At 41.7% G+C, this 26,287-nt stretch overlaps 2 protein-coding genes across 2 annotated transcripts; both read right to left on the reverse strand.

Moving 5' to 3' along the window:
* Positions 1-4,493: 4,493 nt before the first annotated feature.
* On the reverse strand, positions 4,494-11,706 carry LOC122985651 (intestinal mucin-like protein). The gene is made up of 20 exons (XM_044356481.1): positions 11,391-11,706; positions 9,446-10,781; positions 9,172-9,338; positions 8,906-9,080; positions 8,548-8,798; positions 8,190-8,373; positions 7,887-8,097; positions 7,567-7,742; positions 7,325-7,394; positions 7,042-7,142; positions 6,903-6,934; positions 6,632-6,809; positions 6,423-6,527; positions 6,282-6,322; positions 6,024-6,146; positions 5,828-5,926; positions 5,598-5,726; positions 5,454-5,493; positions 5,248-5,371; positions 4,494-4,818 (listed from the first exon to the last, which is right to left on the reverse strand). The coding sequence occupies exons 1-20, from the start codon at positions 11,631-11,633 to the stop codon at positions 4,608-4,610; spliced, it is 3,996 nt and encodes a 1,331-aa protein (XP_044212416.1). The 5' UTR covers positions 11,634-11,706; the 3' UTR covers positions 4,494-4,607.
* A 5,334-nt stretch (positions 11,707-17,040) lies between these two features.
* LOC122985653 (mucin-2-like) lies at positions 17,041-25,582 on the reverse strand. Its single transcript, XM_044356482.1, has 27 exons — positions 25,507-25,582; positions 25,085-25,340; positions 24,874-24,988; positions 24,499-24,589; positions 24,240-24,373; positions 23,930-24,146; positions 23,409-23,534; positions 23,170-23,284; positions 22,933-23,071; positions 22,698-22,811; positions 22,535-22,604; positions 22,307-22,444; positions 22,051-22,215; positions 21,806-21,900; positions 21,591-21,717; positions 20,808-21,141; positions 20,693-20,745; positions 20,504-20,607; positions 20,206-20,357; positions 19,953-20,091; positions 19,562-19,672; positions 19,287-19,466; positions 18,675-18,914; positions 18,414-18,570; positions 17,526-17,654; positions 17,221-17,287; positions 17,041-17,137 (listed from the first exon to the last, which is right to left on the reverse strand). The coding sequence occupies exons 1-27, from the start codon at positions 25,580-25,582 to the stop codon at positions 17,041-17,043; spliced, it is 3,741 nt and encodes a 1,246-aa protein (XP_044212417.1).
* Positions 25,583-26,287: the final 705 nt, after the last annotated feature.

Genomic DNA, 26,287 nt, shown 5'->3' on the forward strand with positions numbered 1-26,287 from the left:
GATCCCATCAGTTTGACTTTTTTGAAACTAAAATATGTCCCAACATAAGGATAAAATGCTTTGAGTGCCTTGGACAAGACCATGCAGAGAGAGGTGTACAGCAGCAACCATCCTCCACAGACTGCTGACAGCTGCCCAAGATTAGATGCCAGCAGTGGCGGGAGCACTTTCAGCATGTGACTTGATGCTCCGCTGCAAGAAGAGCAAGTCGAAGCTCACGATTGATGACACCAACACCCCCCACACCAACACCCTCTGGTGACACAACACTGACTGACTTTCTGGACTGCAGCTAAAACATGGTTCTCCATGCATCTTCAAGCAAAATGCAGCTAAATCAGGTGTTTCTCAGTTCGAGGACAGCAGACTTCCAGAGAACAGAAGAGACTGGAGCACACTGATTAATTCATGGCCTTTAATTGTGCAAACAGGCTAACATTTGGACACCACTGTGTCTTCATCAGAGTCAGAGTGGACAAAGACATGTGGCAAACAACATATGTAATCAACCAAGACCAGGTATGCAGTTGTCATTAGATAATTGATTGAGCAGGGTTTCAAATCTAATGAATAATGAATCTAAGGGTGGGAGTTGTCATAGTCAGTGTCCAAGTGCCACACCCACAACACCATGTCAAAAACAAAAGAGCACAAACCTCTCTTAATAGATAAAAATACAACAAACCCAAGAACAAATATCCATCAAATGTGACAAATTAGCGGAAACATGACACATTTAGTTCTTCATTAATGCCAAGGGGCTAACACTATATCAGAAACAAAAAGAACAAAAAGCTTTCTAAAAAGTTACAGAAATAAAAGTACCTAAAGTACAGATACAAACATCCATCAAGTATGACAAATCAGAGGATACATGACAAATTCAGTTCTTCATTTATGCCAAAGGGCTCCACCGTGTTCAGAGAGTGAATCAATTACGCATCTGAATGTGGTACTTGGACACTGACTATGGCAACTCCCCCCCTTGGATTCCTTATCCAATAGATTTGAAACCCTGTTCAACCAATTATCTAATGACAACTGCACGCCTGGTCTAGTTTGATTACATTTGTTGTGTGCCTCAAACTCGCAAACCAACAGTGCAGAAATTAGCTGTGTTCTCCAGCCCCCCCGCAACATGATGGTGAGGTTTTAAACCCCCTCCCAACATGCTGTCCATGATGTTAACTAATGTAATGTTGGTGTTGATTTTGAGCTGTTGCTTGTTGACAATGTTTTGATTAAAATTAAATACATTTCTAACAGAACAAGTTCCTCCACCCACTCCACCTCGCCAATTCTCTGTGTCACCGAGGTGAATTCGGTTCATTCCATTTCACATGGCGTGTCATGGCTGCCCAGTGCACAACACACACACACACACACACACACACACACACACACACACACACACACACACACACAGATGTTGCTCCAGCACTCCCTCCCGTGAAGGAGGCAGAGGGCCAGTCCAGTTTGGGCAGTGATGTCCAAAGATACACCTCACCCGATGTAATAGCACTGAATAAAACACTTGCCTCCTGTTGTAGTCGCAGTTACCACTTTGTTCAGGAACGGTATGTACAACATGTCTCTCTGGTTAAGAATGAGGCGTCAGGTTCTCTCTGTCAGGGAGAAATACACGCACTTATCCCAGAGTCAGGGGCATGCATGCTTGGTGCATTCTTCCTCATTGATCTCCACACGGGAGACAAGGAGGATTGAACACAATAACACAAAGTCTGCTGCTGCGTTCACAGAGCAGCTGGCAGTGGTGGGTTCACTCAAAAACAATAACAGATATAAAAAGCTGAATAAAAGCATACATTAGAAAAAGATGTTTAAAATGTCGGAATTGGAACCATGTTTCTAGCTGTAAGTAATGTGTGGGAGTTCATGTGTGCAAAAAAAATGCACAGAACAAGTGCAGTAATTACACAATAATGAACATTTCTCACAAGCACTGTGCTATTTGGTCATGTAAATTAATCATTCGTTGTCTGCTACAAGTTACATCAGCTGCTAGTAGCCAAACTCATATGATGTCAGATGTTCCCACAAAACACTTCAAAGAAGACACTGTTTGGTTTTTGTGTGCAGTAACAGTACATGTAGTGTTGTCTTTGCATACTTTCATGCAAACAGAAATGCTTGCTCTGACACATAGCAAATAGATGCTTTGACGCAGTTGTTAACACAGTAAAATTCACCTGAAACCTAATGATGGCAGGTGAATACTGGGTGTTCATGGATATGTGTGTGTGTGTCTGTGTGTGTTGCTGTTCCTGGCAAACCTCTGTCTAGCAGGATTCTGTCATAGTGAATCTTTCTGAGAATTTCAAGTGTCTTTCAGTTCTGAGGTTCTCTGCTCATGTTACCATCTAAATTGGTATCTACTTCTGTACTAACAAAGAGAAATGAAAAACATGAAAACCAGAAAAATCTACTCTTAGTATGTTTACATTGTTTACCTTTTGGAGAATCTGCAGCCTCCCTATCGTGAGTGAGTAAGTTTGTGAGTTGGACCCAATTACAAATGAGTTCCACAAGGTGCAAAAAAAGTAATAACTGTTGGTAGGAAGAGAAAAAGATAAAACATAAATTTAAATATTGATTTTAATGGAGTACATTCTCAGAAAATGTGTTGTCCTTTAGTTGTACTGATCTGGTTGTGTGGACATATTAGTACGGTACGGCTGTGTTGTGAATGAAAGCAGTAACATTGCGAGGAAGGCCATGTAAAGTGTTATGTCCGCCTGACAAAACACTTTACATGGCCTTCACGTGGAGCGAGTGAACCAATCAAGAAACTCTGCTGAATACAGGAGACATTGCTATTTTTTGAATGTTTAAATATTTTAAATAAAATGTTCACATGTTGTGGTGTGAAAATAATGTTTAATAAGCAGAGCGACACAAATACATCACAACAACCAACAAGTACTTTGTATTTATTTATTGGGTAATAGTAAAGTCAGTATAATACAATGTATTTGTAAAACTGCAACACACATTGTTTAAAAATTCCAGCCCTCATACAAACATTGTCACTACACAGCCATTTCAGCTTGTGTCAGTGGACTTCCTTCATCTTGACAAGTGCAAAGGCGGCTATGAGTATATATTGGTAGTTGTAGATAATTTCACCGACTTTGCACAGGCAAACCCTACAACATCCAAGTCTACGAATATTCAGTGATTATCCCCTCAAATTTGGATTTCCAACACACATTCACCACGATCAGTGGGGCGAGCTTAAAAATCAGGTATTCACACAACCGAGCAAATATTGTACCATGGCTGGATCGAGGACTACCCCTTACTCATTTTACCCAATTTCCTGGTAATACCCCCCTGACTCATTTTGCCCAAATATCCATAAAATGAAATTATGTATTGCACTGTATTGATTTCAACTAGGTGTACCTAATAAACTGCCAATTGAGTGTATTACACCTGTATACCAAAATGTATTTTAAATGTCTTTTTGTTGGTATGTTTTTTCAGAAATAATTTGAGCAGGAGATGCCATGACCTGTGCTTGAGTGCCACTAGATGAGCAGCAGGTGACTGAGTCTGGCCCACTGCTAAAGGTGCACACACTGCCTGCACTAGTGAGTCAGCTGTGCTCATGTTGTTACAGAGACTTACAACTCATCAGCAGACTGTGGTGCTCCAGGAACAGCCTTAGTTACTTCACATGAGGCCCAGTTTATTATAAATGAATGAAAAAAGTAATTCTGTTGAAAGACTTATAAATATTGATGTATTTTGTTGAATATAGATTTTAAACCTAGTCATGACTTTTTTAGACACAGATTCCAAAGATACCAGATATCCCTGTCTGAATTTTGGGGAAATCTAAGGGTGTACAAGATATCTAGAATATTTGTATTTGATATAATGATGAAGCCCTAAAACTCATAAAAAAATAATTTGAATATTTTACTCAGCATAAACATCATACAGCTTCAATGAAGTACTGGAACAAGCTGATACAGAATATATAGCATATGATACTGTCAGTGTGAAGTAAAATGACATCCTAAAAGAAGTAAAAAGGGAAATAGGGGTTAATATTTTCACTGTTCACTTTATTTTCCAGCAGGAGCTCAAAGTAATGTGTCATCAGCTTTAGATGTGTTAAACTGGCTATGGTCAGGTGATAACTTTACTGATCGCTTAATCGATATGGTAATTCAGCTGTGGTAAAGGTTAAACATTAACATTATTACTATCCAAAGGATCCAGAGATGCGTGAGTTGTCTGTTACTTGCCGTCATTCATAGGGAGGGAAAACTGCATTTCCAAACATAATTATTTTTAGATGAAGTTTGGCAAAGAAGTCTGCTGTGTCGTTTCTGGGCACCACTCTGACATTCTAATTTCATGTTGGTGGTCTGTGTGTTATTTGCTGATCAGGCTATGGATCAGGCACCATGTGTTTATTTGAATTTGCTTAAACAAGAAAATAGAAAAGATGAGACATGAACATAGATGCATCTTTTTATTTGATCAGTTGATAAATGCCTTCTCTATAGTGTCAATTACAGAGATGCAATGATTGTTAGGGCAATAGGGGAAGAACTTTCCATACAGATTTTCAATTACACCAGTGTGAAGCTTCGCCTCTTGCGAGCTGGATATACTGTAGCTGTGGTGCAGTCTGTGTGGCGACAGCCACACTCCTCCGCATGGATGTATGTGTGAGGAACCACTTCTCCATTGAGACATAGCAAGTCAACAGTGCGATTGCTGTAGCGTGTCTCCTTACAGCATGTGCAAGAATGCCGCATAGCACCTGCTGCTCTAGAGTACCTGAAGAAAGCAGAGGTGGGATTAATTAACTTAATCAATTAACTTGAAATTTTTACAAACCATACCAGTGTTTCCCCTAGGTTGGGGAAGGGGGAGTGGGGGGTGATTAGCAGCTGCTTATGCTTACACTTACGCACTGCCCTATTCCTTTAAAGGAGTTAAGCTACCTGCAGTTTCCCAGGCAACAACACGGACTATTATTTACATGCTATTGATTTTCGAATGAATGGGTATTTGGCATCATTTTTGGCATTAAGAAAATATTTTTGGCCTGGTGGCCCACCAGGCCTGTACTATCATAGGGGGAACACTGCATACCTAAGCATTTTTAAAATGTCCAAATGTTTATGGTTTTGTGACTTTCCAGAGGAATGAGAAATGTTCTAATATTGTATTTTTATTATTCTTATAATGTAATATCATCCTTACTTGGTGAAAGTGTTGCAGGATCCCTCACAATATGGAACATCTACCTCCTCCTTAGACCAACAGCCCTTGTGCATAATGTGGATTTTCATGAATTCTAACTTGCAGGCCTTCTCCTTCTCCACACCTTTTCAAAAGAAACACACAGTTAGCTTGTTTTATGTAATTACATTCTATTCAAAAGTAAAGAAAATGTCAAAGATACTCACAAGTTTTACAACAGCCATTTGCTGCAGTTTGAATTGTGCCCTGAGGAGGGGAATATACAACATCAATAGAGTTTCTTTCATGGTAAATTTTTATTCTCAAAGACACAGTCAATCCAGATGAATTTGTTGAAAGTGATAACTTACAGGTTGGCAGTTGCTCTCCTGGAATTGCGGGCAGACAATGTGTGAACGCATGGTTATTAAAGTCTCACCACTCTTAACACAGGTGTAATGCTCACACATATTCCCAGGTGGTGACCAGGTTTCTCCTTGCTGAAGAGCAGGAGCACATGCAGATATCAAAATACTGAGATACTTTTGGCTATTAAACTTGAACATGTAAAGGCATAGCCAACAGAGACGATCCAACTTACCGGCAATAAATGTTCGGTATCATTAAGATTTAAGACACAGTGTGTCTGTACACACCTCCCACAGCATATATCTGAATCCGTTTCCACATATTCATAACCCTGAGAAAAAAGGAGGAATAAGTCGCCAAGTCCAGTTTTACAACTTCACTCTTGTAATTTTTGTGTACATGAAAATAATGGATGTAATTTCTCATACCTTGTCACATTTTTCTTCACATTGCAGAAGCTCACAAGTCATTTTCAATAGACTGGATTTGGGGTCCACCTCATTGGTACAGGTACAATTCTCACATAGATTCCCAGGAATTGAAGCACCAGGCTAGAAAATAAAGAGGAAATGTGTTCAAACTCATGTTTTCAGCCATACAGACCTTAAAGTGCAGCAAAAATCATTAAATGACAAAAGTGATATATTAATGAATTATGTGACAAACTTATTCAACAACTTATTTACCTGGTATTCAATTTGTTTGTGGACACAAACCCTCTCAGGATCTAGAATGAAGACGTGAGCCAAGTCAATGAAAGTCATGCGAAAATATCAATGCAGTCATTAGAGTTTATATGAAGTTGAACTGTGAATTCGAGCACTCACCACATGTATGTTCTGGACAGCATTTTCCCTCTGGAACACTAACAGTTGGCCGATATCCAACTGGACATTTCATGATGTTGACTGGGCAAGTATTGCTGCGACACTCTGTGGAGATGATAAAATGGTGAGAGTAAATAGCTAACAGCCACCGTTAAAAATGGACATAAATGTAAAGCATTCTGAAAGACAAATGATGCTACATGTCTTACGGCAGACATAGGAAGTACAGCAGGAGTCTGATGGACTAGTTTGGTTGACAAGGACGAACCCTGGACCAGTGCAGTTTGTTATAGATGGTACTGGGCACACCTTAGGCTTGCAAGTCACAGTCTTGGTGGACTCATCACAGGTGCAGTTTTGGCATTTGTACTCAAACCTTTCATTTACCTGAAAGAATAAACCACATTAGTGAGTTAATTGTCTCTTGCAACAAGTAAACAACACAGCTGGGATTTTAACTGAGTAGAAGACTTGGCTCACCTCACGAGGAATGCCCTCAGGATCAAGACATCCTGTTGGGAAATGAGCATTGTGGAAAATTAACAATCCCGTAGGACTTAATGAGTGATATAAAATAAACAGCTCAATGATAAGACTAGAGGATATACACCACACTCACCACACTTATCAACACATATGCCGGACTCTTTGTTGAAGAGTTTCATTCCATCAGGACAAAAGCAGCCCTCAGTTGTAAAGTTCATGGTTGGTTCAATAGGACTGTAAAATGCAATCATAAAGAACAAAATCTATAAAAACAGTTAATGGTACTCCTTTCAGATGTCTAAAAGACAATTGACTTAATACATTGTAGTTGCCATTGTCCATTATGATCCTAGTCTCAGGAAATACGTGTACAATAAATCATAAAATGAATACACTTCATTTTCGTTGAGACTTACTTGTCTTGACAGGTTGGCTGTTCTGCAGGACCACATGCCTTGTAAACTTTGTTTGATGGGCAGTCACTGGCTGTTAATGAAGAAAAGAACTCAATATAATTGGTTCTACATATTACCTACGTACTGTATATAATAAAATGTAAAACAGCCTGTTCAATGTGTGTTAAATGTAAAAACATGAGTTGCCCCTCCTGACTCCACTGATCCCAGCGTTTACAGTAAAATAATTAGGGGGTGCTTACCACACATTGTGGTGTGGTTCCTCCAGTTCACACAAACTCCGGCCTGCCCACAGGCAGCAGCATAGGTCTGCAAACTTGTGCACTGCACCGCTGGGTTGGAAACATGGCAGCTATCAAAAACACAACCTTGGTAGAATTTGTCAGGAGCGACAAGGGGATGGCACTCTGCAAACACACTGTGGGAGTAAAACACAAATCAAAACTGGATGACAAAAAAACACTGTTCATATTTTGATAAAATGAAAAAGCTGAGAAAAACTGCAAAATATCAAAGTTATGGGGATAAAGCAACACCAATAAATGGATTAGAGAATGTCTACCTGCTCTTAAGCAGATCACAAATGGAGTCTGGCTTGCATGGAGATAGGATTTGTGGGGGTTCAGGTATTTTGGAGGGGAGTACAAATGGTAACTGACAGTTGGATTTGTAAATGTGTGATGCAGGCCAATAGTCAGCCATCACAGCACAACTTTGCAGCAGCCGGCCTCCAGGTAACATGCAGTCATCAGCCTGGTTGTTGTTGCATGTTCCTGTCAGCAGAGTCACATAATAGTTAATATTATTGTCTTACCTCAAACTAATGATTTAATAATGTGGCCACTGGAGAGAGAGATGATTTTACCACAATGGCCCTGTGTATTGTCGCCAAAGTATTGATATGGAAGGGTCACACTGAAGCCAGTTATTCCAAATGTAATGATCACTTTTAGGTGAGAGATCTCCAAAACCATGGTAATGCCAGAATTCATGATCTTCACACCTTGTTGTGAATAAGGTAGTTTCAGACTTACTCCATCTATTAGAGCCTAAAGGGAAAAATATGATAACAAAAAATAATATATATATAGTATGACAAAAGGACAAGGATCAATCATTGCTATTCCATCTACATTGACAGTAATAATCTACTCAAAGTTAGTCTGGTAAATTTAAGGAATGGTCATGAGATAAGACTTCCACATGATCAAATATTGTTTTACCCTCAATTCTGCTTCTCCAAAGTTAAGGTTATGATTCTTGAGTGTGATAATTTGCGATCTATATGATATAATTATAGATCGTGGACAGGAAACATCGTCAGTGGGATCACAAAAGACATTATCAATATATATCTTCAAATTATGCTTTGGTAACATCTCTTCCATCAAGACATAAGTACAGTTTCCTTGATAACTGTAGAAGAGTCCATCAAATGTGATGTAATGAGGATCTCCCCAGCCTTCACATACACCTGAAAAGAAACAAAAAGAGTTTAAAGTTCTAATCAAAAATGTATTTAACAGAAAAGCATAAGACAATAAATATGACATGTATCCTTTTAACCACAGAATAACTTACAATCACAAACGTAATGTTGACAGCAGTAATTCTCATCATACACAAGAACAGGTTTCTTTCCATTGGTACAAGTGATGGGGTCAAGGGGTGGACATTCATAAGGAATTATTTCAATTGTATTGTTCTCAATGCATCTTGCTAAGGTGCAGTTGCACAGTAAGAACGTCTCATTTTGCTGGTGTAAAATGAAAAAAAGAGAAAATACAATCTAAGTACTATAACATAAATAGTATATTTTGATGTGCTAGATAAATTAAGATTCTTACTGCTACTTCCCATTCAGGGCAGGTAGGTACAGGAGGTGTGGGTGTGGGTGTAGGCAAAGGCGTTGGCCTGCAAAGTTCAGTCTTGTTGCTAATCTCACAAATATCAGAACATATCATTGTGAGACATGCACCTGATCCAATGTGTTCCATGTCAAGTATTACCTCCCCTAAAGGTGAGAAAAAAGAGGAATACTTGAATAAACAGTGGTAGATCTTTAAAAAAACAAACTCATATAGCTTGTTGTAAACATAATAACTTTATTTAATTTCTTACCTGGCCTATAATGCTTGCCATTAACTACACAGAAGCATTGTGTTGTCGAACTCAGTGTGATTATTGTTGATGGTGTAGTTTCAGATGGTGGTGTTGTCTGGGTGCTGATAACGGAGCGAGTTTGATACACTGTGGATGGGGAACTAGTGACAGGTGGTTCAAATGTTGTTGAAGTTGTGGAAACAGTAGTTGGCCCTTCAGTTGTAGTAGGAGGTATGGCGGTAGGAGTTGTAGATGTTGTGGTGGTGGTTGGCCCCTCAGGTGTGGCTGTGGTTGGCCCCTCAGTTGTAGTAGGTTGTGTGGCAGTTGGGTGTGTAGATCTTGTGGCTGTGGTTGGCGCCTCAATTGTAGGAGGGGGTACAGCGGTTGGGGTTTTAGATTTTGTTGTTGTGGTTGGCCCCTCAGTTGTCATAGGAGGTACAGCGGTCGGGGTTGTAGATTTTGTCATTGTGGTTGGCCCCTCTGCTGTGGTTGGTCCCTCAGTTGTCATAGGACGTACGGCAGTCAGGGTTGTAGATCTTGTGATTGTGGTCGGCCCCTCGGTTGTAGTAGGAGGTGCGGCAGTCGGGGATGTAGATTTTGTTATTGTGCTTGGCTCCTCTGTTGTGGTTGGCCCCTCTGTTGTGGTTGTTCCCTCAGTTGTAGTAGGGGGTACAGCGGTCGGGGCTGTAGATTTTGTGGTTGTGGTTGGCCTCTCAGTTGTAGTAGGAGGTATGGCAGTCAGGGTTTTAGATTTTGTCGTTGTGGTTGGCCCCTCTGCTGTGGTTGGTCCCTCAGTTGTCATAGGACGTACGGCAGTCAGCGTTGTAGATCTTGTGGCTGTGGTCGGCCCTTCAGTTGTAGTAGGAAGGGCAGCACATTTCTCACAACAAACTCTGATCTTATAGTTGAAGCACTTAAATGGATGTCTTATCTGGTCCTCTTTTCTACATATTAAGCCATATCCCACATCACAGGTAACAACTTGGCGAGTTTCACACACAGAGGCATTGAAATCATGCTTAGGTTTATCTGCAAATCTACAATCAATTTCTTTGGGATTTTCACATATTTGTTTACCATTATTTTTGATGTTCTCATATGTTTCCCAGTCACTTTTGTCCTCTTCTGGATTATGTACATCATACCATTCTGACCACTCACATGTTGTAATACATGGAGTACTGGCAGAAGTGGTCCCTTTAGTTGTAGTTGGGGGTTCTGTTGGCGAGGTGGTAGATCTTGTGGCTGTGCTTGGCCCCTCAGTTGTAGTAGGTTGTGTGGCAGTTGGGTGTGTAGATCTTGTGGCTGTGGTTGGCCCCTCAATTGTAGTAGGGGGTACAGCGGTTGGGGTTTTAGATTTTGTCATTGTGCTTGGCTCCTCTGTTGTGGTTGGCCCCTCTGTTGTGGTTGTTCCCTCAGTTGTAGTAGGGGGTACGGCGGTCGGGGCTGTAGATTTTGTGGTTGTGGTTGGCCTCTCAGTTGTAGTAGGAGGTATGGCAGTCGGGGTTTTAGATTTTGTCGTTGTGGTTGGCCCCTCTGCTGTGGTTGGTCCCTCAGTTGTCATAGGACGTACGGCAGTCAGGATTGTAGATCTTGTGATTGTGGTCGGCCCCTCAGTTGTAGTAGTAGGTGCGGCAGTCGGGGATGTAAATTTTGTCATTGTGCTTGGCTCCTCTGTTGTGGTTGGCCCCTCTGTTGTGGTTGTTCCCTCAGTTGTCATAGGAGGTACAGCGGTCAGGGTTGTAGATTTTGTCGTTGTGGTTGGCCCCTCTGCTGTGGTTGGTCCCTCAGTTGTCATAGGACGTACGGCAGTCAGGGTTGTAGATCTTGTGATTGTGGTCGGCCCCTCAGTTGTAGTAGGAGGTGCGGCAGTCGGGGATGTAGATTTTGTCATTGTGCTTGGCTCCTCTGTTGTGGTTGGCCCCTCTGTTGTGGTTGTTCCCTCAGTTGTAGTAGGGGGTACGGCGGTCGGGGCTGTAGATCTTGTGATTGTGTTCAGCCCCTCAGTTGTAGTAGTAGGTGTGGCAGTCGGGGAAGTAGATTTTGTCATTGTGCTTGGCTCCTCTGTTGTGGTTGGCCCCTCTGTTGTGGTTGTTCCCTCAGTTGTAGTAGGGGGTACGGCGGTCGGGGCTGTAGATCTTGTGATTGTGGTCAGCCCCTCAGTTGTAGTAGTAGGTGCGGCAGTCGGGGAAGTAGATTTTGTCATTGTGCTTGGCTCCTCTGTTGTGGTTGGCCCCTCTGTTGTGGTTGGTCCCTCAGTTGTAGTAGGGGGTATGGCGGTCGGGGCTGTAGATTTTGTGGTTGTGGTTGGCCTCTCAGTTGTAGTAGGAGGTATGGCAGTCGGGGTTTTAGATTTTGTCGTTGTGGTTGGCCCCTGTGTTGTGGTTGGTCCCTCAGTTGTCACAGGATGTACGATGGTCAGGGTTGTAGATCTTGTGGCTGTAGTTGGCCCCTCAATTGTAGTAGGAAGTGCAGCACATTTCTCACAACAAACTCTGATCTTATAGTTGAAGCACTTAAATGGATGTCTTATCTGGTCCTCTTTTCTACATATTAAGCCATATCCCACATCACAGGTAACAACTTGGCGAGTTTCACACACAGAGGCATTGAAATCATGCTTAGGTTTATCTGCAAATCTACAATCAATTTCTTTGGGATTTTCACATATTTGTTTACCACTATTTTTGATGTTCTCATATGTTTCCCGGTCACTTTTGTCCTCTTCTGGATTATGTACATCATACCATTCTGACCACTCACATGTTGTAATACATGGAGTACTGGCAGAAGTGGTCCCTTTAGTTGTAGTTGGGGGTTCTGTTGGCGAGGTGGTAGATCTTGTGGCTGTGCTTGGCCCCTCAGTTGTAGTAGGTTGTGTGGCAGTTGGGTGTGTAGATCTTGTGGCTGTGGTTGGCCCCTCAATTGTAGTAGGGGGTACAGCGGTTGGGGTTTTAGATTTTGTCATTGTGCTTGGCTCCTCTGTTGTGGTTGGCCCCTCTGTTGTGGTTGTTCCCTCAGTTGTAGTAGGGGGTACGGCGGTCGGGGCTGTAGATTTTGTGGTTGTGGTTGGCCTCTCAGTTGTAGTAGGAGGTATGGCAATCAGGGTTTTAGATTTTGTCGTTGTGGTTGGCCCCTCTGCTGTGGTTGGTCCCTCAGTTGTCATAGGACGTACGGCAGTCAGGATTGTAGATCTTGTGATTGTGGTCGGCCCCTCAGTTGTAGTAGTAGGTGCGGCGGTCGGGGATGTAAATTTTGTCATTGTGCTTGGCTCCTCTGTTGTGGTTGGCCCCTCTGTTGTGGTTGTTCCCTCAGTTGTCATAGAAGGTACAGCGGTCGGGGTTGTAGATTTTGTCGTTGTGGTTGGCCCCTCTGCTGTGGTTGGTCCCTCAGTTGTAATAGGACGTACGGCAGTCAGGATTGTAGATCTTGTGATTGTGGTCGGCCCCTCAGTTGTAGTAGGAGGTGCGGCAGTCGGGGATGTAGATTTTGTCATTGTGCTTGGCTCCTCTGTTGTGGTTGGCCCCTCTGTTGTGGTTGTTCCCTCAGTTGTAGTAGGGGGTACGGCGGTCGGGGCTGTAGATTTTGTGGTTGTGGTTGGCCTCTCAGTTGTAGTAGGAGGTATGGCAGTCGGGGTTTTAGATTTTGTCGTTGTGGTTGGCCCCTCTGCTGTGGTTGGTCCCTCAGTTGTCATAGGACGTACGGCAGTCAGGATTGTAGATCTTGTGATTGTGGTCAGCCCCTCAGTTGTAGTAGTAGGTGCGGCAGTCGGGGAAGTAGATTTTGTCATTGTGCTTGGCTCCTCTGTTGTGGTTGGCCCCTCTGTTGTGGTTGGTCCCTCAGTTGTAGTAGGGGGTATGGCGGTCGGGGCTGTAGATTTTGTGGTTGTGGTTGGCCTCTCAGTTGTAGTAGGAGGTATGGCAGTCGGGGTTTTAGATTTTGTCATTGTGGTTGGCCCCTCTGCTGTGGTTGGTCCCTCAGTTGTCATAGGACGTACGGCAGTCAGGATTGTAGATCTTGTGATTGTGGTCAGCCCCTCAGTTGTAGTAGTAGGTGCGGCAGTCGGGGAAGTAGATTTTGTCATTGTGCTTGGCTCCTCTGTTGTGGTTGGCCCCTCTGTTGTGGTTGTTCCCTCAGTTGTAGTAGGGGGTACGGCGGTCGGGGCTGTAGATTTTGTGGTTGTGGTTGGCCTCTCAGTTGTAGTAGGAGGTATGGCAGTCGGGGTTTTAGATTTTGTCGTTGTGGTTGGCCCCTCTGCTGTGGTTGGTCCCTCAGTTGTTATAGGACGTACGGCAGTCAGGATTGTAGATCTTGTGATTGTGGTCAGCCCCTCAGTTGTAGTAGTAGGTGCGGCAGTCGGGGAAGTAGATTTTGTCATTGTGCTTGGCTCCTCTGTTGTGGTTGGCCCCTCTGTTGTGGTTGGTCCCTCAGTTGTAGTAGGGGGTATGGCGGTCGGGGCTGTAGATTTTGTGGTTGTGGTTGGCCTCTCAGTTGTAGTAGGAGGTATGGCAGTCGGGGTTTTAGATTTTGTCGTTGTGGTTGGCCCCTCTGCTGTGGTTGGTCCCTCAGTTGTCATAGGACGTACGGCAGTCAGGATTGTAGATCTTGTGATTGTGGTCAGCCCCTCAGTTGTAGTAGTAGGTGCGGCAGTCGGGGAAGTAGATTTTGTCATTGTGCTTGGCTCCTCTGTTGTGGTTGGCCCCTCTGTTGTGGTTGTTCCCTCAGTTGTAGTAGGGGGTACGGCGGTCGGGGCTGTAGATTTTGTGGTTGTGGTTGGCCTCTCAGTTGTAGTAGGAGGTATGGCAGTCGGGGTTTTAGATTTTGTCGTTGTGGTTGGCCCCTCTGCTGTGGTTGGTCCCTCAGTTGTCATAGGACGTACGGCAGTCAGGATTGTAGATCTTGTGATTGTGGTCAGCCCCTCAGTTGTAGTAGTAGGTGCGGCAGTCGGGGAAGTAGATTTTGTCATTGTGCTTGGCTCCTCTGTTGTGGTTGGCCCCTCTGTTGTGGTTGTTCCCTCAGTTGTAGTAGGGGGTACGGCGGTCGGGGCTGTAGATTTTGTGGTTGTGGTTGGCCTCTCAGTTGTAGTAGGAGGTATGGCAGTCGGGGTTTTAGATTTTGTCGTTGTGGTTGGCCCCTCTGCTGTGGTTGGTCCCTCAGTTGTTATAGGACGTACGGCAGTCAGGATTGTAGATCTTGTGATTGTGGTCAGCCCCTCAGTTGTAGTAGTAGGTGCGGCAGTCGGGGAAGTAGATTTTGTCATTGTGCTTGGCTCCTCTGTTGTGGTTGGCCCCTCTGTTGTGGTTGGTCCCTCAGTTGTAGTAGGGGGTATGGCGGTCGGGGCTGTAGATTTTGTGGTTGTGGTTGGCCTCTCAGTTGTAGTAGGAGGTATGGCAGTCGGGGTTTTAGATTTTGTCGTTGTGGTTGGCCCCTCTGCTGTGGTTGGTCCCTCAGTTGTCATAGGACGTACGGCAGTCAGGATTGTAGATCTTGTGATTGTGGTCAGCCCCTCAGTTGTAGTAGTAGGTGCGGCAGTCGGGGAAGTAGATTTTGTCATTGTGCTTGGCTCCTCTGTTGTGGTTGGCCCCTCTGTTGTGGTTGTTCCCTCAGTTGTAGTAGGGGGTACGGCGGTCGGGGCTGTAGATTTTGTGGTTGTGGTTGGCCTCTCAGTTGTAGTAGGAGGTATGGCAGTCGGGGTTTTAGATTTTGTCGTTGTGGTTGGCCCCTCTGCTGTGGTTGGTCCCTCAGTTGTCATAGGACGTACGGCAGTCAGGATTGTAGATCTTGTGATTGTGGTCAGCCCCTCAGTTGTAGTAGTAGGTGCGGCAGTCGGGGAAGTAGATTTTGTCATTGTGATTGGCTCCTCTGTTGTGGTTGGCCCCTCTGTTGTGGTTGGTCCCTCAGTTGTAGTAGGGGGTATGGCGGTCGGGACTGTAGATTTTGTGGTTGTGGTTGGCCTCTCAGTTGTAGTAGGAGGTATGGCAGTCGGGGTTTTAGATTTTGTCGTTGTGGTTGGCCCCTCTGCTGTGGTTGGTCCCTCAGTTGTCATAGGACGTACGGCAGTCAGGATTGTAGATCTTGTGATTGTGGTCAGCCCCTCAGTTGTAGTAGTAGGTGCGGCAGTCGGGGAAGTAGATTTTGTCATTGTGCTTGGCTCCTCTGTTGTGGTTGGCCCCTCTGTTGTGGTTGGTCCCTCAGTTGTAGTAGGGGGTATGGCGGTCGGGGCTGTAGATTTTGTGGTTGTGGTTGGCCTCTCAGTTGTAGTAGGAGGTATGGCAGTCGGGGTTTTAGATTTTGTCGTTGTGGTTGGCCCCTCTGCTGTGGTTGGTCCCTCAGTTGTCATAGGACGTACGGCAGTCAGGATTGTAGATCTTGTGATTGTGGTCAGCCCCTCAGTTGTAGTAGTAGGTGCGGCAGTCGGGGAAGTAGATTTTGTCATTGTGCTTGGCTCCTCTGTTGTGGTTGGCCCCTCTGTTGTGGTTGGTCCCTCAGTTGTAGTAGGGGGTACGGCGGTCGGGGCTGTAGATTTTGTGGTTGTGGTTGGCCTCTCAGTTGTAGTAGGAGGTATGGCAGTCGGGGTTTTAGATTTTGTCGTTGTGGTTGGCCCCTCTGCTGTGGTTGGTCCCTCAGTTGTCATAGGACGTACGGCAGTCAGGATTGTAGATCTTGTGATTGTGGTCAGCCCCTCAGTTGTAGTAGTAGGTGCGGCAGTCGGGGAAGTAGATTTTGTCATTGTGCTTGGCTCCTCTGTTGTGGATGGCCCCTCTGTTGTGGTTGGTCCCTCAGTTGTAGTAGGGGGTATGGCGGTCGGGGCTGTAGATTTTGTGGTTGTGGTTGGCCTCTCAGTTGTAGTAGGAGGTATGGCAGTCGGGGTTTTAGATTTTGTCGTTGTGGTTGGCCCCTCTGCTGTGGTTGGTCCCTCAGTTGTCATAGGACGTACGGCAGTCAGGATTGTAGATCTTGTGATTGTGGTCAGCCCCTCAGTTGTAGTAGTAGGTGCGGCAGTCGGGGAAGTAGATTTTGTCATTGTGCTTGGCTCCTCTGTTGTGGTTGGCCCCTCTGTTGTGGTTGGTCCCTCAGTTGTAGTAGGGGGTATGGCGGTCGGGGCTGTAGATTTTGTGGTTGTGGTTGGCCTCTCAGTTGTAGTAGGAGGTATGGCAGTCGGGGTTTTAGATTTTGTCGTTGTGGTTGGCCCCTGTGTTGTGGTTGGTCCCTCAGTTGTCACAGGATGTACGATGGTCAGGGTTTTAGATCTTGTGGCTGTAGTTGGCCCCTCAATTGTAGTAGGAAGTGCAGCACATTTCTCACAACAAACTCTGATCTTATAGTTGAAGCACTTAAATGGATGTCTTATCTGGTCCTCTTTTCTACATATTAAGCCATATCCCACATCACAGGTAACAACTTGGCGAGTTTCACACACAGAGGCATTGAAATCACGCTCAGGTTTATCTGCAAATCTACAATCAATTTCTTTGGGATTTTCACATATTTGTTTACCACTATTTTTGATGTTCTCATATGTTTCCCAGTCACTTTTGTCCTCTTCTGGGCTATGTACATCATACCATTCTGACCACTCACATGTTGTAATACACAGAGTTGTAGTAGGGGGTTCACTTGATGAAGTTGTAGATTTTGTGGTTGTCCCTTGTGTTATAGTTGGGGGTTCTGTTGGTGTGGTTGTAGATTTTGTGGTTGTGGGTGGCTCCTCTGTTATAATAGGAGGTGTGGCAGTCGGGGTCGTAGATCTTGTGGCTGTTTTTGGCCCCCCAGTTGTAGTAGAGGGTTCACACTCCTCCACACATTTCTGCTTCTTCTCATCAAATATGGGCTCATCCTCTGGGCACACAGGGTAACAGCCTGTTAAAATCAGAGCATAAAGTATCATACATTATGTTTTCACAGCATTGTTATTAATATTGTTTTTTAAAATCTTGGAAACTGAAACTGGCCTGGTCTCTTTTAATATGTTAACACATATTAACATATTAAAATCCTCCTCCTACCAAATAGGATCAGCTCAGCATTCAAAAATTTTAACATAAAACACATTTATCAGATTTAAGATAAGACAACATGTTGTGAATTGACCTCTTACCTTCCAGGTTGGGTATAGGGTTGCTGCAATTTCCTTGTGGATTCAAACAGGTCTTGTAGCAAGGTGTGAGACAAGGATTGTAGTGCCACTTGCATTCATCCGGGTCATTAGAGTAGTCACAAAAGACAGCTAGAATGAAAAGATAAAAGATATGTTTTTAAATAAAGGAAATGTTGACCAATGCAATCTCTGTAATTAAGTGTCACTCAATGAAAGAGATATCAAACTTAAATTCCACCTAAAACATTTTGGCATTACATTTCTTTTAGGCCCAAGAATTGCATTTAGTTCTAGATAAATGTAGGAAGTTATCACTTTCTACAAATGACATAAAAGTATCATAGATATTTTAGTAAAATGCTCAATGTTGAATAACAAACTTGAAGGCAATTTTGAAAAAAAAAAAAAAGAAAGAAAACCCATAAAACTAAAAGCTAAAAACACTCAGTTACATTTTGTTAGACTAAATTACACAGAATTTAAGAGTATTTAAGAGTAAAGCTATTATGTACATAAACTATTTTAGCTTTGATTAAATTTGGTGTAAACTCATATATATATATATATATATATATATATATATATATATATATATATATATATATATATATATATATATATATCACATTTTCAAGATGAGTAAATGTGGCTAATGTCTCAATACTATATACTATATATTTAGAGGAAAAAATAAACGGCAGAATATTAGACACCCTGTTTATAAAGAAAAGAATAACACAACCAAGAAAACATCACACACATTTTGAAAAATCTCACAGTTTCTGGGTTCAATGCTGCTGGGGTTATAAGAATTTGGGGATCTAAAAACTGGGTTTTGAGACAGAAAAGGCTGAAAGACCTCAATTTAATTTAAGTTTGATTACTTACGACAGATTTCTGGAGTTCTCCATGCAACACAGACACCAGCCTCATTACAAGCTTGAGCATAAGCTGCAACTGCTGAGCAGAAACATTCACAGTCTCCTCCAGTGTCACAGGCACAGGAATCTTTCACACAGTTATCATAAAATGGACGAGGATCTACCTGTTCAGTTATCAAAATGTAAGATAGATTTTTAAAAAACGATTTTAATATTTTAAATCATGGAACTTGAAATAATGATAAATCAGAAACAAATATGTCATTACCTTACTGTGGCAGTTTTTGAACGTATCTCCAGTTATAATGCTGCACATCATTTTTGCCCAGTGATGTCGATTGGGTGTTGCTCCACAAGGATCTACATTCGCTTCCACATCTGGGCAAGTGCTGGACACTTTCCAGCTGTTAGCAAATTCTAACGGATTGCTCACTGTCAGCTGACCTTGGGTGGTAAAGTCATTCTGTCCATCACCATCAAAATCTCCACACAAGCCACATACCTCTCCCTGTACAGCCAAACAAAAGAGTCACAGAGTTATTTTACATATAGGGACGATATTCAATATTGATAGTCTTTCTCATAACAAGGAACAGGCAGGAATTATTATACCTGTATAATATTGACAAACAGAATATTCTATTATATTGACTTCATATGTTATGAAATATTTTAATAAGTGGTTCAAGGATTTCAGCAATGGTACTCTGTATCAATACCATTGCTGTACCAAGCTTTAGTGGCACTAGAACATGATCCGCCAAGACAGCGATACTACAGATGAGCAAAGAAACGCACAGCGTCTCAAAAATCTAGTTTTAAAATTTTCATCATTCATCATCACTAAAACAATTTAGTGTTCAGTTAAACTTTGACTCACCCTGTGCTGTGGTTCCAACAGGATGCGAACAGTTGTTTTGCGATCCCACATCACTGCCAGACCAATGGCAGATTCTATGACCAGATACAAGCCAACCCTTCTTATTTTGTACTGAATCTGACTGCCATATCCCAGGTCCGTCTCTTCATATTTACCTTTTGACAGTTTAACTTCCATTTGCTGTAATATTAAGGAGGTTTATGTTGCTTTTATTGCAATGTAGAAATTGTTGTTTGATATATTACTTTAATGTCAGGTTTTGTATGAAGTCTTACCCCCAGTTGGATTCGGACAGTTTTGGAGCATGTGGTGCCAGTAGTGCCGCATGGTACATTTTCTGTGATAACTCCAAAGTTGTCCTGCACTGTTTTATTACCACATTTGTTCTTAAAAGAGTGATAGATTGTATAATTATCTGCACTTTTATTCATATTCCTTATTATGAGAAGCAGTCATCTTAAAGTGAATGGAGGTAAACATAGCGTAATTCAGGCAAAAGTTTTTTCATACATCATATATTGACTGCCTTTTAACACTGATGTTAAAGAATAACGGTAAGTCATAATTCTATGAATGTCATATCTATTCATTTCTGAGATGAAGGCTGGTGAGCAGAAGAAAGTGAGCAAAACTATTATTTGGATGATTTTGACATCCATTGTTTACCTTCATTGCAACATAGGCACAATGTCCTTGAAACCCATATGTTCGCTGATCAAATGTGTTGTAATGACCACTTCCATAAATAACGCAGGTTCCTGAGCATTTTTTCTCTGTGCACTCCCATTTTCCACTTTTGCAGGTGCTAGGTGTGTTAAAAAATAGCAAATATAACAGTGTTGTTAGTACTATAATGAAGTAAAACACTCAGACGTATATTATATTTGTTTATCATGGTCTGATCTAAACAAGGTCATACCAGGTGTTGCACTTGTTAGGAATTCGTGTTCCACAGAGATAGAGATGCCCATTGTGCTGACATGGACATTCATGTTCTTTCACACAGGAACCTTTGCCATCATCAACAAGGCCTAATGGACAGCGACAGCCTGATTTACACTCTGTGGAGTCCTGGAAGGATAAGAAGATCACAGCAAAAGAAAACATTGCATCTTCAGTGTAATATACTGTCCACCGTTAAATTCAGGAAATACATATTAGATCTAGTCATTTGTGAGTGAGAGGTAAATTTGGACATAGTGGCAAAAATGGCTCACACAATCATCGCTGTCCAGATTTAAACAAGTTCGAGCACACTGTAGTCCAAGCTCTCCTTTGCCAGCAGTGGAGCAGTTGAAGAACACTTTTGGAGAGGGGCATGCTGTAACTGAAGTAGAAACTGATTTCATATATATTGTATCAACAATATGCTTGTGTTGTATTTGAAAAAAAAAAAAAAAACTTACCTGATGAGCGGGGTCCCCAAGAACGGCAATGAAGCTTTCCATTAGTGCACACACTAGAAGAAGACACAAAAGATATAGCATACAACACAAGGGGACTTAAAAACTAACAGTTCACTTTCTATAAAGTAAAATCATCAGTCTAGGATAATTGATTTGAAGTCTGATGTCACTGAAATGGAAACAACTGACTAACCAGTGCTCGTCCTTCATGTTTATAGACTTTCCTGGCTTGATGTAGACTTCGTCGTGGTAGCAGGGACATTTTGCCATGGGGACGCATTTGCCATTTTCATTTAGGTAGAGACCCTCAGGGCAGGAGCAGCCATCCACAGGCAAGAAGTCAGAAGTGCAGCTCTGCTGCTCTGAGCCCAGTGATCTACACGTCAACTGGCATCTCTGATGCTTGTAAGAGAAGGTCTGAGATGCTGGGCAGCTCCTTGTGTATTTATCTGTTTTGTGCATGATATGAGAATGGTTATTTAACAGTTTCATGAATAACTAACTGATATAAGGTATTTTCTTTGTGTTGTATTCATCAAGGAATGTAAGAAACCTTTAGTTGAGGCACCATGTTCATGTGTCATAAAGACAAATGTGGAATAACATCTAGTGTGGGGCCCTTATGTGTAAACTCAGTAGCTTGATAGGAAGATGTCTGACATGTTGACAGGTCCATATCATAATTCAACATACTAAGGAGAAGTCGACTGATAACATATATGTTGAAGACATGGCAAGGTATAAAAGATCCCTGCTAAGTTTGCTTGTTGCTCATTGTATTTGCATGTGACAGGACCCCAGCCGGAAATAAAGCCGTATTCAAACTTATGCTTCTTTGTGTGTCTCACTCTATTCGGGATCATCAAATTTACCTAGTTACACTGATGAAAATCCTTACCACACACATTGTCTCTCCAATTTGTCAAGAACACTCCCTTAGATGCACAAGCTCGTGCATAGGAGGACAAGACGGCACACAGACAGGCCTCACTCTTCTCGCAGTTACAGGTTGCATAAATACACCGCTGCAGAAGACACCAAACACTTTTAGAAAATGACAGTCTCATTGCAATTTAATTCAACTAAAGGCCAACAGAAAATGTTTTGCTGTACCTTGTAATACATCTCAGGATCCACCTCTGAATGGCACTGCGTGAAGGTACTATTTGCACTTATTAGCAAGGCGCACCAATGTTTGGCATATCCCTCTGAGAGTGAAGAAATAGTAATTCTTTTATTTTCAAAGTCAACTATGGTGTTCAACTGTCTAATAGCCTTAAATATAAAATACTTGCAGACAAGATATCAGTGTTTAAATCACCAGATAACCAGTAGAATAAGCAACCAGAATTGTTTACCATTTTCCACACTGAGGGAACAGGGGTCATCAAGTCTTTCCTCTCTGTCTTGGCACATGAGGTTAGTTTTCCAGGAGTTACTAAAAGTGGCTGCTGTTCCCTCCACAATCCCCTGAGGAGTCTTCATGTCATCAGACAGGATCATGTTGTAGTTACCACACAAACCTGATGATGCCAAATATTTTAGAATCAGACAGTATTCTGACATATTTTTGATGATACCAATGCGTCATGTAAGGAAAAATGTAAAATTTACCACATGTCTTTGATTTGTAGCTCTGATCCAGGCTGACATACACTTGCATGACAGGCACGTGCTGGATTTGAATTTGCAATCCAAAACTTGTCTGGAGCAAAATGTGAAAGGATGAAGCATGGAATATGTTGATGTCACCTTTGAAAGAAAAGAAATACAAACAATAGTATAATATGAATGAAGGATGAAAATAATATATTTAATTCAGTTTCATACTGTGTGACCTACCTGAGTGGTACGGCAAACTAATGGTCTGCATATTCTGCTTTACTGCCCCATCAGAAGTGAACATTAATACCTGAATATAAACAGAATTGATCATTTGAGTGTTGCAGATATATGTGAATCAATAACAGTCGACAGTCATCTTAAGTGACAGGCTTTAACTCACATTGTTTCTGTCATTGTTCAGCAGGATTTTAAGGGCCTTAAGACAAGTGTCAAACTCTTGGTTTGCACATGGCGCCAACTGCACCAGGATGGTGAACTTTGGACCAGCATCATTCTGAAATATACACAGTACGAGAACAACTACATAAGTAACATTGGATTTATTTTACATCAACTGATTATATATTTTCTCCAAGTGAATTGTATGAATATGAATCATTCACCTTGCGTTCCACTTTGGCCAAAGTGTAATAACAGTCTCCGTGGAAGGTGAAAGTTTTCCCATCAAAGGTAGTTACATGTGAACCCTCTTCAACAGCACATGTAGCAGGCATTTGAAGGCTTTGACAAACCCATCTTCCTTCAGAACATGTACTGAAACAACACAAACAGTTTGAGGTTTACAAAAAATTACACATGATTAATGAGACCAGATAATTCATTATGCTAACATTATAAAATATTTGACTTACCAATTCTTTCTGTCCTGTCGGTGGACATCACCAGAGTTATAGATTTTGTCATGCTTGCACTGACATTTAGATTGAGCAATGCACCCTCTCATGGAAATATCATCAAACACAGTTCCTGAAATAGAAATGTGTGACATTGGAGGTCACAGTTATATAAAAGTGTAATTATAAGTGAAACAGGAAACTGTAAGCAGTATTATGTAGTGACAAACATGGGTTCACATGTGAAGAGCACTAACCAGGAGGACAAAAGCAGCCGTCCATTTTGTGATCCTCACACAATGAACTTGTGTCCGAGTATGTGCAAGTATCCATGCAAGGAGAACCACTCTCTTCATAAACCATGTTGGATGGGCACTGTTTAGCTGTGAAGAGATGGTACTGTTGAAATAAACTGAGTAAGATGTGAGTTAATGTGAATTATTCCATAGTATATAAAGGGTGAATGTACAGTAACTAGTAAACTTTAACACAGTAACTTCACTGCGTTAAAGTCAGCCAAGTAGAACTTATCTGGCCTCCCTTCATGCAGTTTTTCAAAATATAATCTAGTTTAAACCTCTCAACTGCATGATAAAATCACATTTAATAAACTTCAATAAAATCACATTAAATAATTTTCTCACAGTAAATCAGTTACTTTTTTCTGAGTACATTTTAAATTAGCTGCTTTTCAGTGAGCTGATGTCAGTGTTTCAGTACTCTTTTCAAACATTATTATACAACATGTAAAGATGATGACAAAGCAGAAAAACATTACCACAGAACTGAGGTGTCCTCCAGTTGGGAGGCTGTCCTCCAGCATGGGAACACTGTCTAGAGAACTCAGACAGTGTGCTGCAGACACATAAGTCATTTGTACTGTTGATGCAGCCACACATGTCCTGCACACAGGCTTGGATGTAAGGCTCAGGGTTAATCAGTTTGGTGCAGGAGCTCCAGGACTCTGAATGTAGCATCTGTTTACAGGTGGTTTGCTAAAGGTGAAAAATAGGATAGTAGAGACATAATTACTTTGTTGCAGGATATATTACTACATATTGCTAATACTAGGTGGATAACAAACTCACAAACTCCTTGCAAGAATCCCGCACAGTCTGTTTCTCTGGTGATTCATCCTCCTGTTCATAGGGGTCCTCACAATCATCGTTTGGACGGTGGGCTTTCTGTTTGTTGCCAAACTCAATGGGGCTAATTTTGAGGCCTGCATGTGATTATATTCATAGTGTTGCATGTCAAAGATACAGTAAAAGACTGAATATAGTAGTAGTATGCAGTATGTGTTTGTCAAAACATAAAATGAATTAATACATAAAGTGAATAACCAACCATTATGAATGAACTCATTGTAGACAGAAACACCATTGAAGTCTCCACAAAGTCCACAAGTACGATTAGCATAATCCTGATCCACCTCTACCTACAATAGACACAGCAACACAGCAATGGATTATAACAAGTTCTGGATTTTTGCAATTTAAATAACAATTATATACTAAGAACATATTAAAAGGCAAAGAAAGTGATTTTATCAATGATGAAAAAATATAAATATGACCAAGTACATTGAGCCAGTTCCTCTGGCATACTATGAATAATTTACAGACCAAAATTTCTCTAATGTTCTCGATGTGATACAACAATCTGTTTCTATGTCACACACATAAAGTGCAGTAGATGAAAACATTTATTTTGAGCTTTTACCATGACTGCATCATCACCATTCCACATGACAGTAATGCCAACTTTGGACTGGAGCTTGATGTAAACAGCATTTTTTTCCACTTGTACCCCAGCATTGTAGTATGGCATCTTGACACTGGGAGAGAGAGAATGTTAACTTAATCAAAACGCACAAATGTCAGAGAAGAGTGAAGTACAGTTGCTTGAACAGGCTATGTGACTTTTTACTTACGAAAGGTCATTCACAGTGACCTGGCTCTTGGTGAGGTGGAAAGAAAGGTCACTGATGGTAACCACCACATAACTGACTGTAGCGTCTCCATCATTCTCCTTCCTCTTCATGTGCACCGAGAACTCCTGGTAAGAGTCATGGCAGTCAGAGGCCAAGTTGTATTCACACATACCAGGAAACTGGTAAACATCACCGTCAAAGGTCTTGAAGTGCTCTCTGCCCCATGTGCTGCAGATGCTGCTGACATGGTTGCGAACTGGGGAAGCAAAATGAGAGAAAAAGGTTTCGCCAGTATTATTAAGTTTCCTCGTTTGTATGTGAGAACAATATTTTGGAAAAACAAAAAATGTAGTGACGGATAATCTTCTAGACTATTGCTAGACCACCAATATAAATTCCACAGAAAATATTTAGTGTCTTACCCTGTCTGGCTTGAATATTGATGACATTAGAAACAGACAAAGCAAGTACACACAACCACACTAATTTCCACGTCATGGTTGCCACTGTGGGCATGCTGTCACCAGAGCAGGTAATAGTCAAACTGTAGTCGACGGCCCTTTATATTGAGATTGCTCATTGTTTTGCTCCCACCCTCTTCGTGTTTTTGCCACACATACCAAATATGCCTGGAACAGACCATTCATGCGTTTCTACAACTTCTGTAACCATCAAACAAATCCAAACAAATATGTTTGCAGTTCTATTAGGCCTTTCTGGAAATGGGTACCTGATCTAGGCTATCCTTTAAAAGTAATTATTTTCAGATCAAATTCCCAATAAAGTCAATACAATATTTACTGAACTATTCAAAATTATAATAATGCAAATAACGAAATGTTAGCTATATGAACATAGACTTTTGCATTAATATAATACTAATAACACTTTTAAAAAAGTAACAGAATGTAAAGAAAATCATACATACATACATTCAATTAATAGAATCACAAGGCCAAGTTAAAAAAAAAATTAAAGGAATATAAATGTCCCTATGTTGATGGGGATGTCACTCAACCACTGCCTAAAAGGTCCGACTTTATATGCTCAAGCAGTGCTTTCAACAAAACCTGCATTATGTCTTTTAAAACTGTGAACTGTTCTTTTTGCATCAGTCCAGTTTGTTGGTGTCTCATAGCAAGGTCATCTGATAACTTGCATCTGGATCATGAATAGCACAGGATGTGCTGGTAGTACTACATC

This window comes from Thunnus albacares, chromosome 7 (assembly GCF_914725855.1).
Source record: "Thunnus albacares chromosome 7, fThuAlb1.1, whole genome shotgun sequence".
NCBI classification, from domain to species: Eukaryota; Metazoa; Chordata; class Actinopteri; order Scombriformes; family Scombridae; genus Thunnus; species Thunnus albacares.

What these genes read in the sequence shown, in the direction of transcription:
- LOC122985651 (XM_044356481.1), bottom strand. Translation starts at nt 11,633, where the DNA reads ATGACAAAATCTACTTCCCCGACTGCCGCACCTACTACTACAACTGAG. An exon ending in TCAACATTACGTTTGTGATT is followed by an intron (nt 8,799 to 8,905) that starts GTAAGTTATTCT and finishes GTTTCTTTTCAG; the next exon opens with GTGTATGTGAAGGCTGGGGA. An exon ending in GAACCACACCACAATGTGTG is followed by an intron (nt 7,395 to 7,566) that starts GTAAGCACCCCC and finishes CTTCATTAACAG; the next exon opens with CCAGTGACTGCCCATCAAAC.
- LOC122985653 (XM_044356482.1), bottom strand. Translation starts at nt 25,582, where the DNA reads ATGACGTGGAAATTAGTGTGGTTGTGTGTACTTGCTTTGTCTGTTTCT. An exon ending in GGGATTCTTGCAAGGAGTTT is followed by an intron (nt 24,147 to 24,239) that starts GTGAGTTTGTTA and finishes TTTCACCTTTAG; the next exon opens with CAAACCACCTGTAAACAGAT. An exon ending in ATCTGGACAGCGATGATTGT is followed by an intron (nt 20,358 to 20,503) that starts GTGAGCCATTTT and finishes TTATCCTTCCAG; the next exon opens with GACTCCACAGAGTGTAAATC.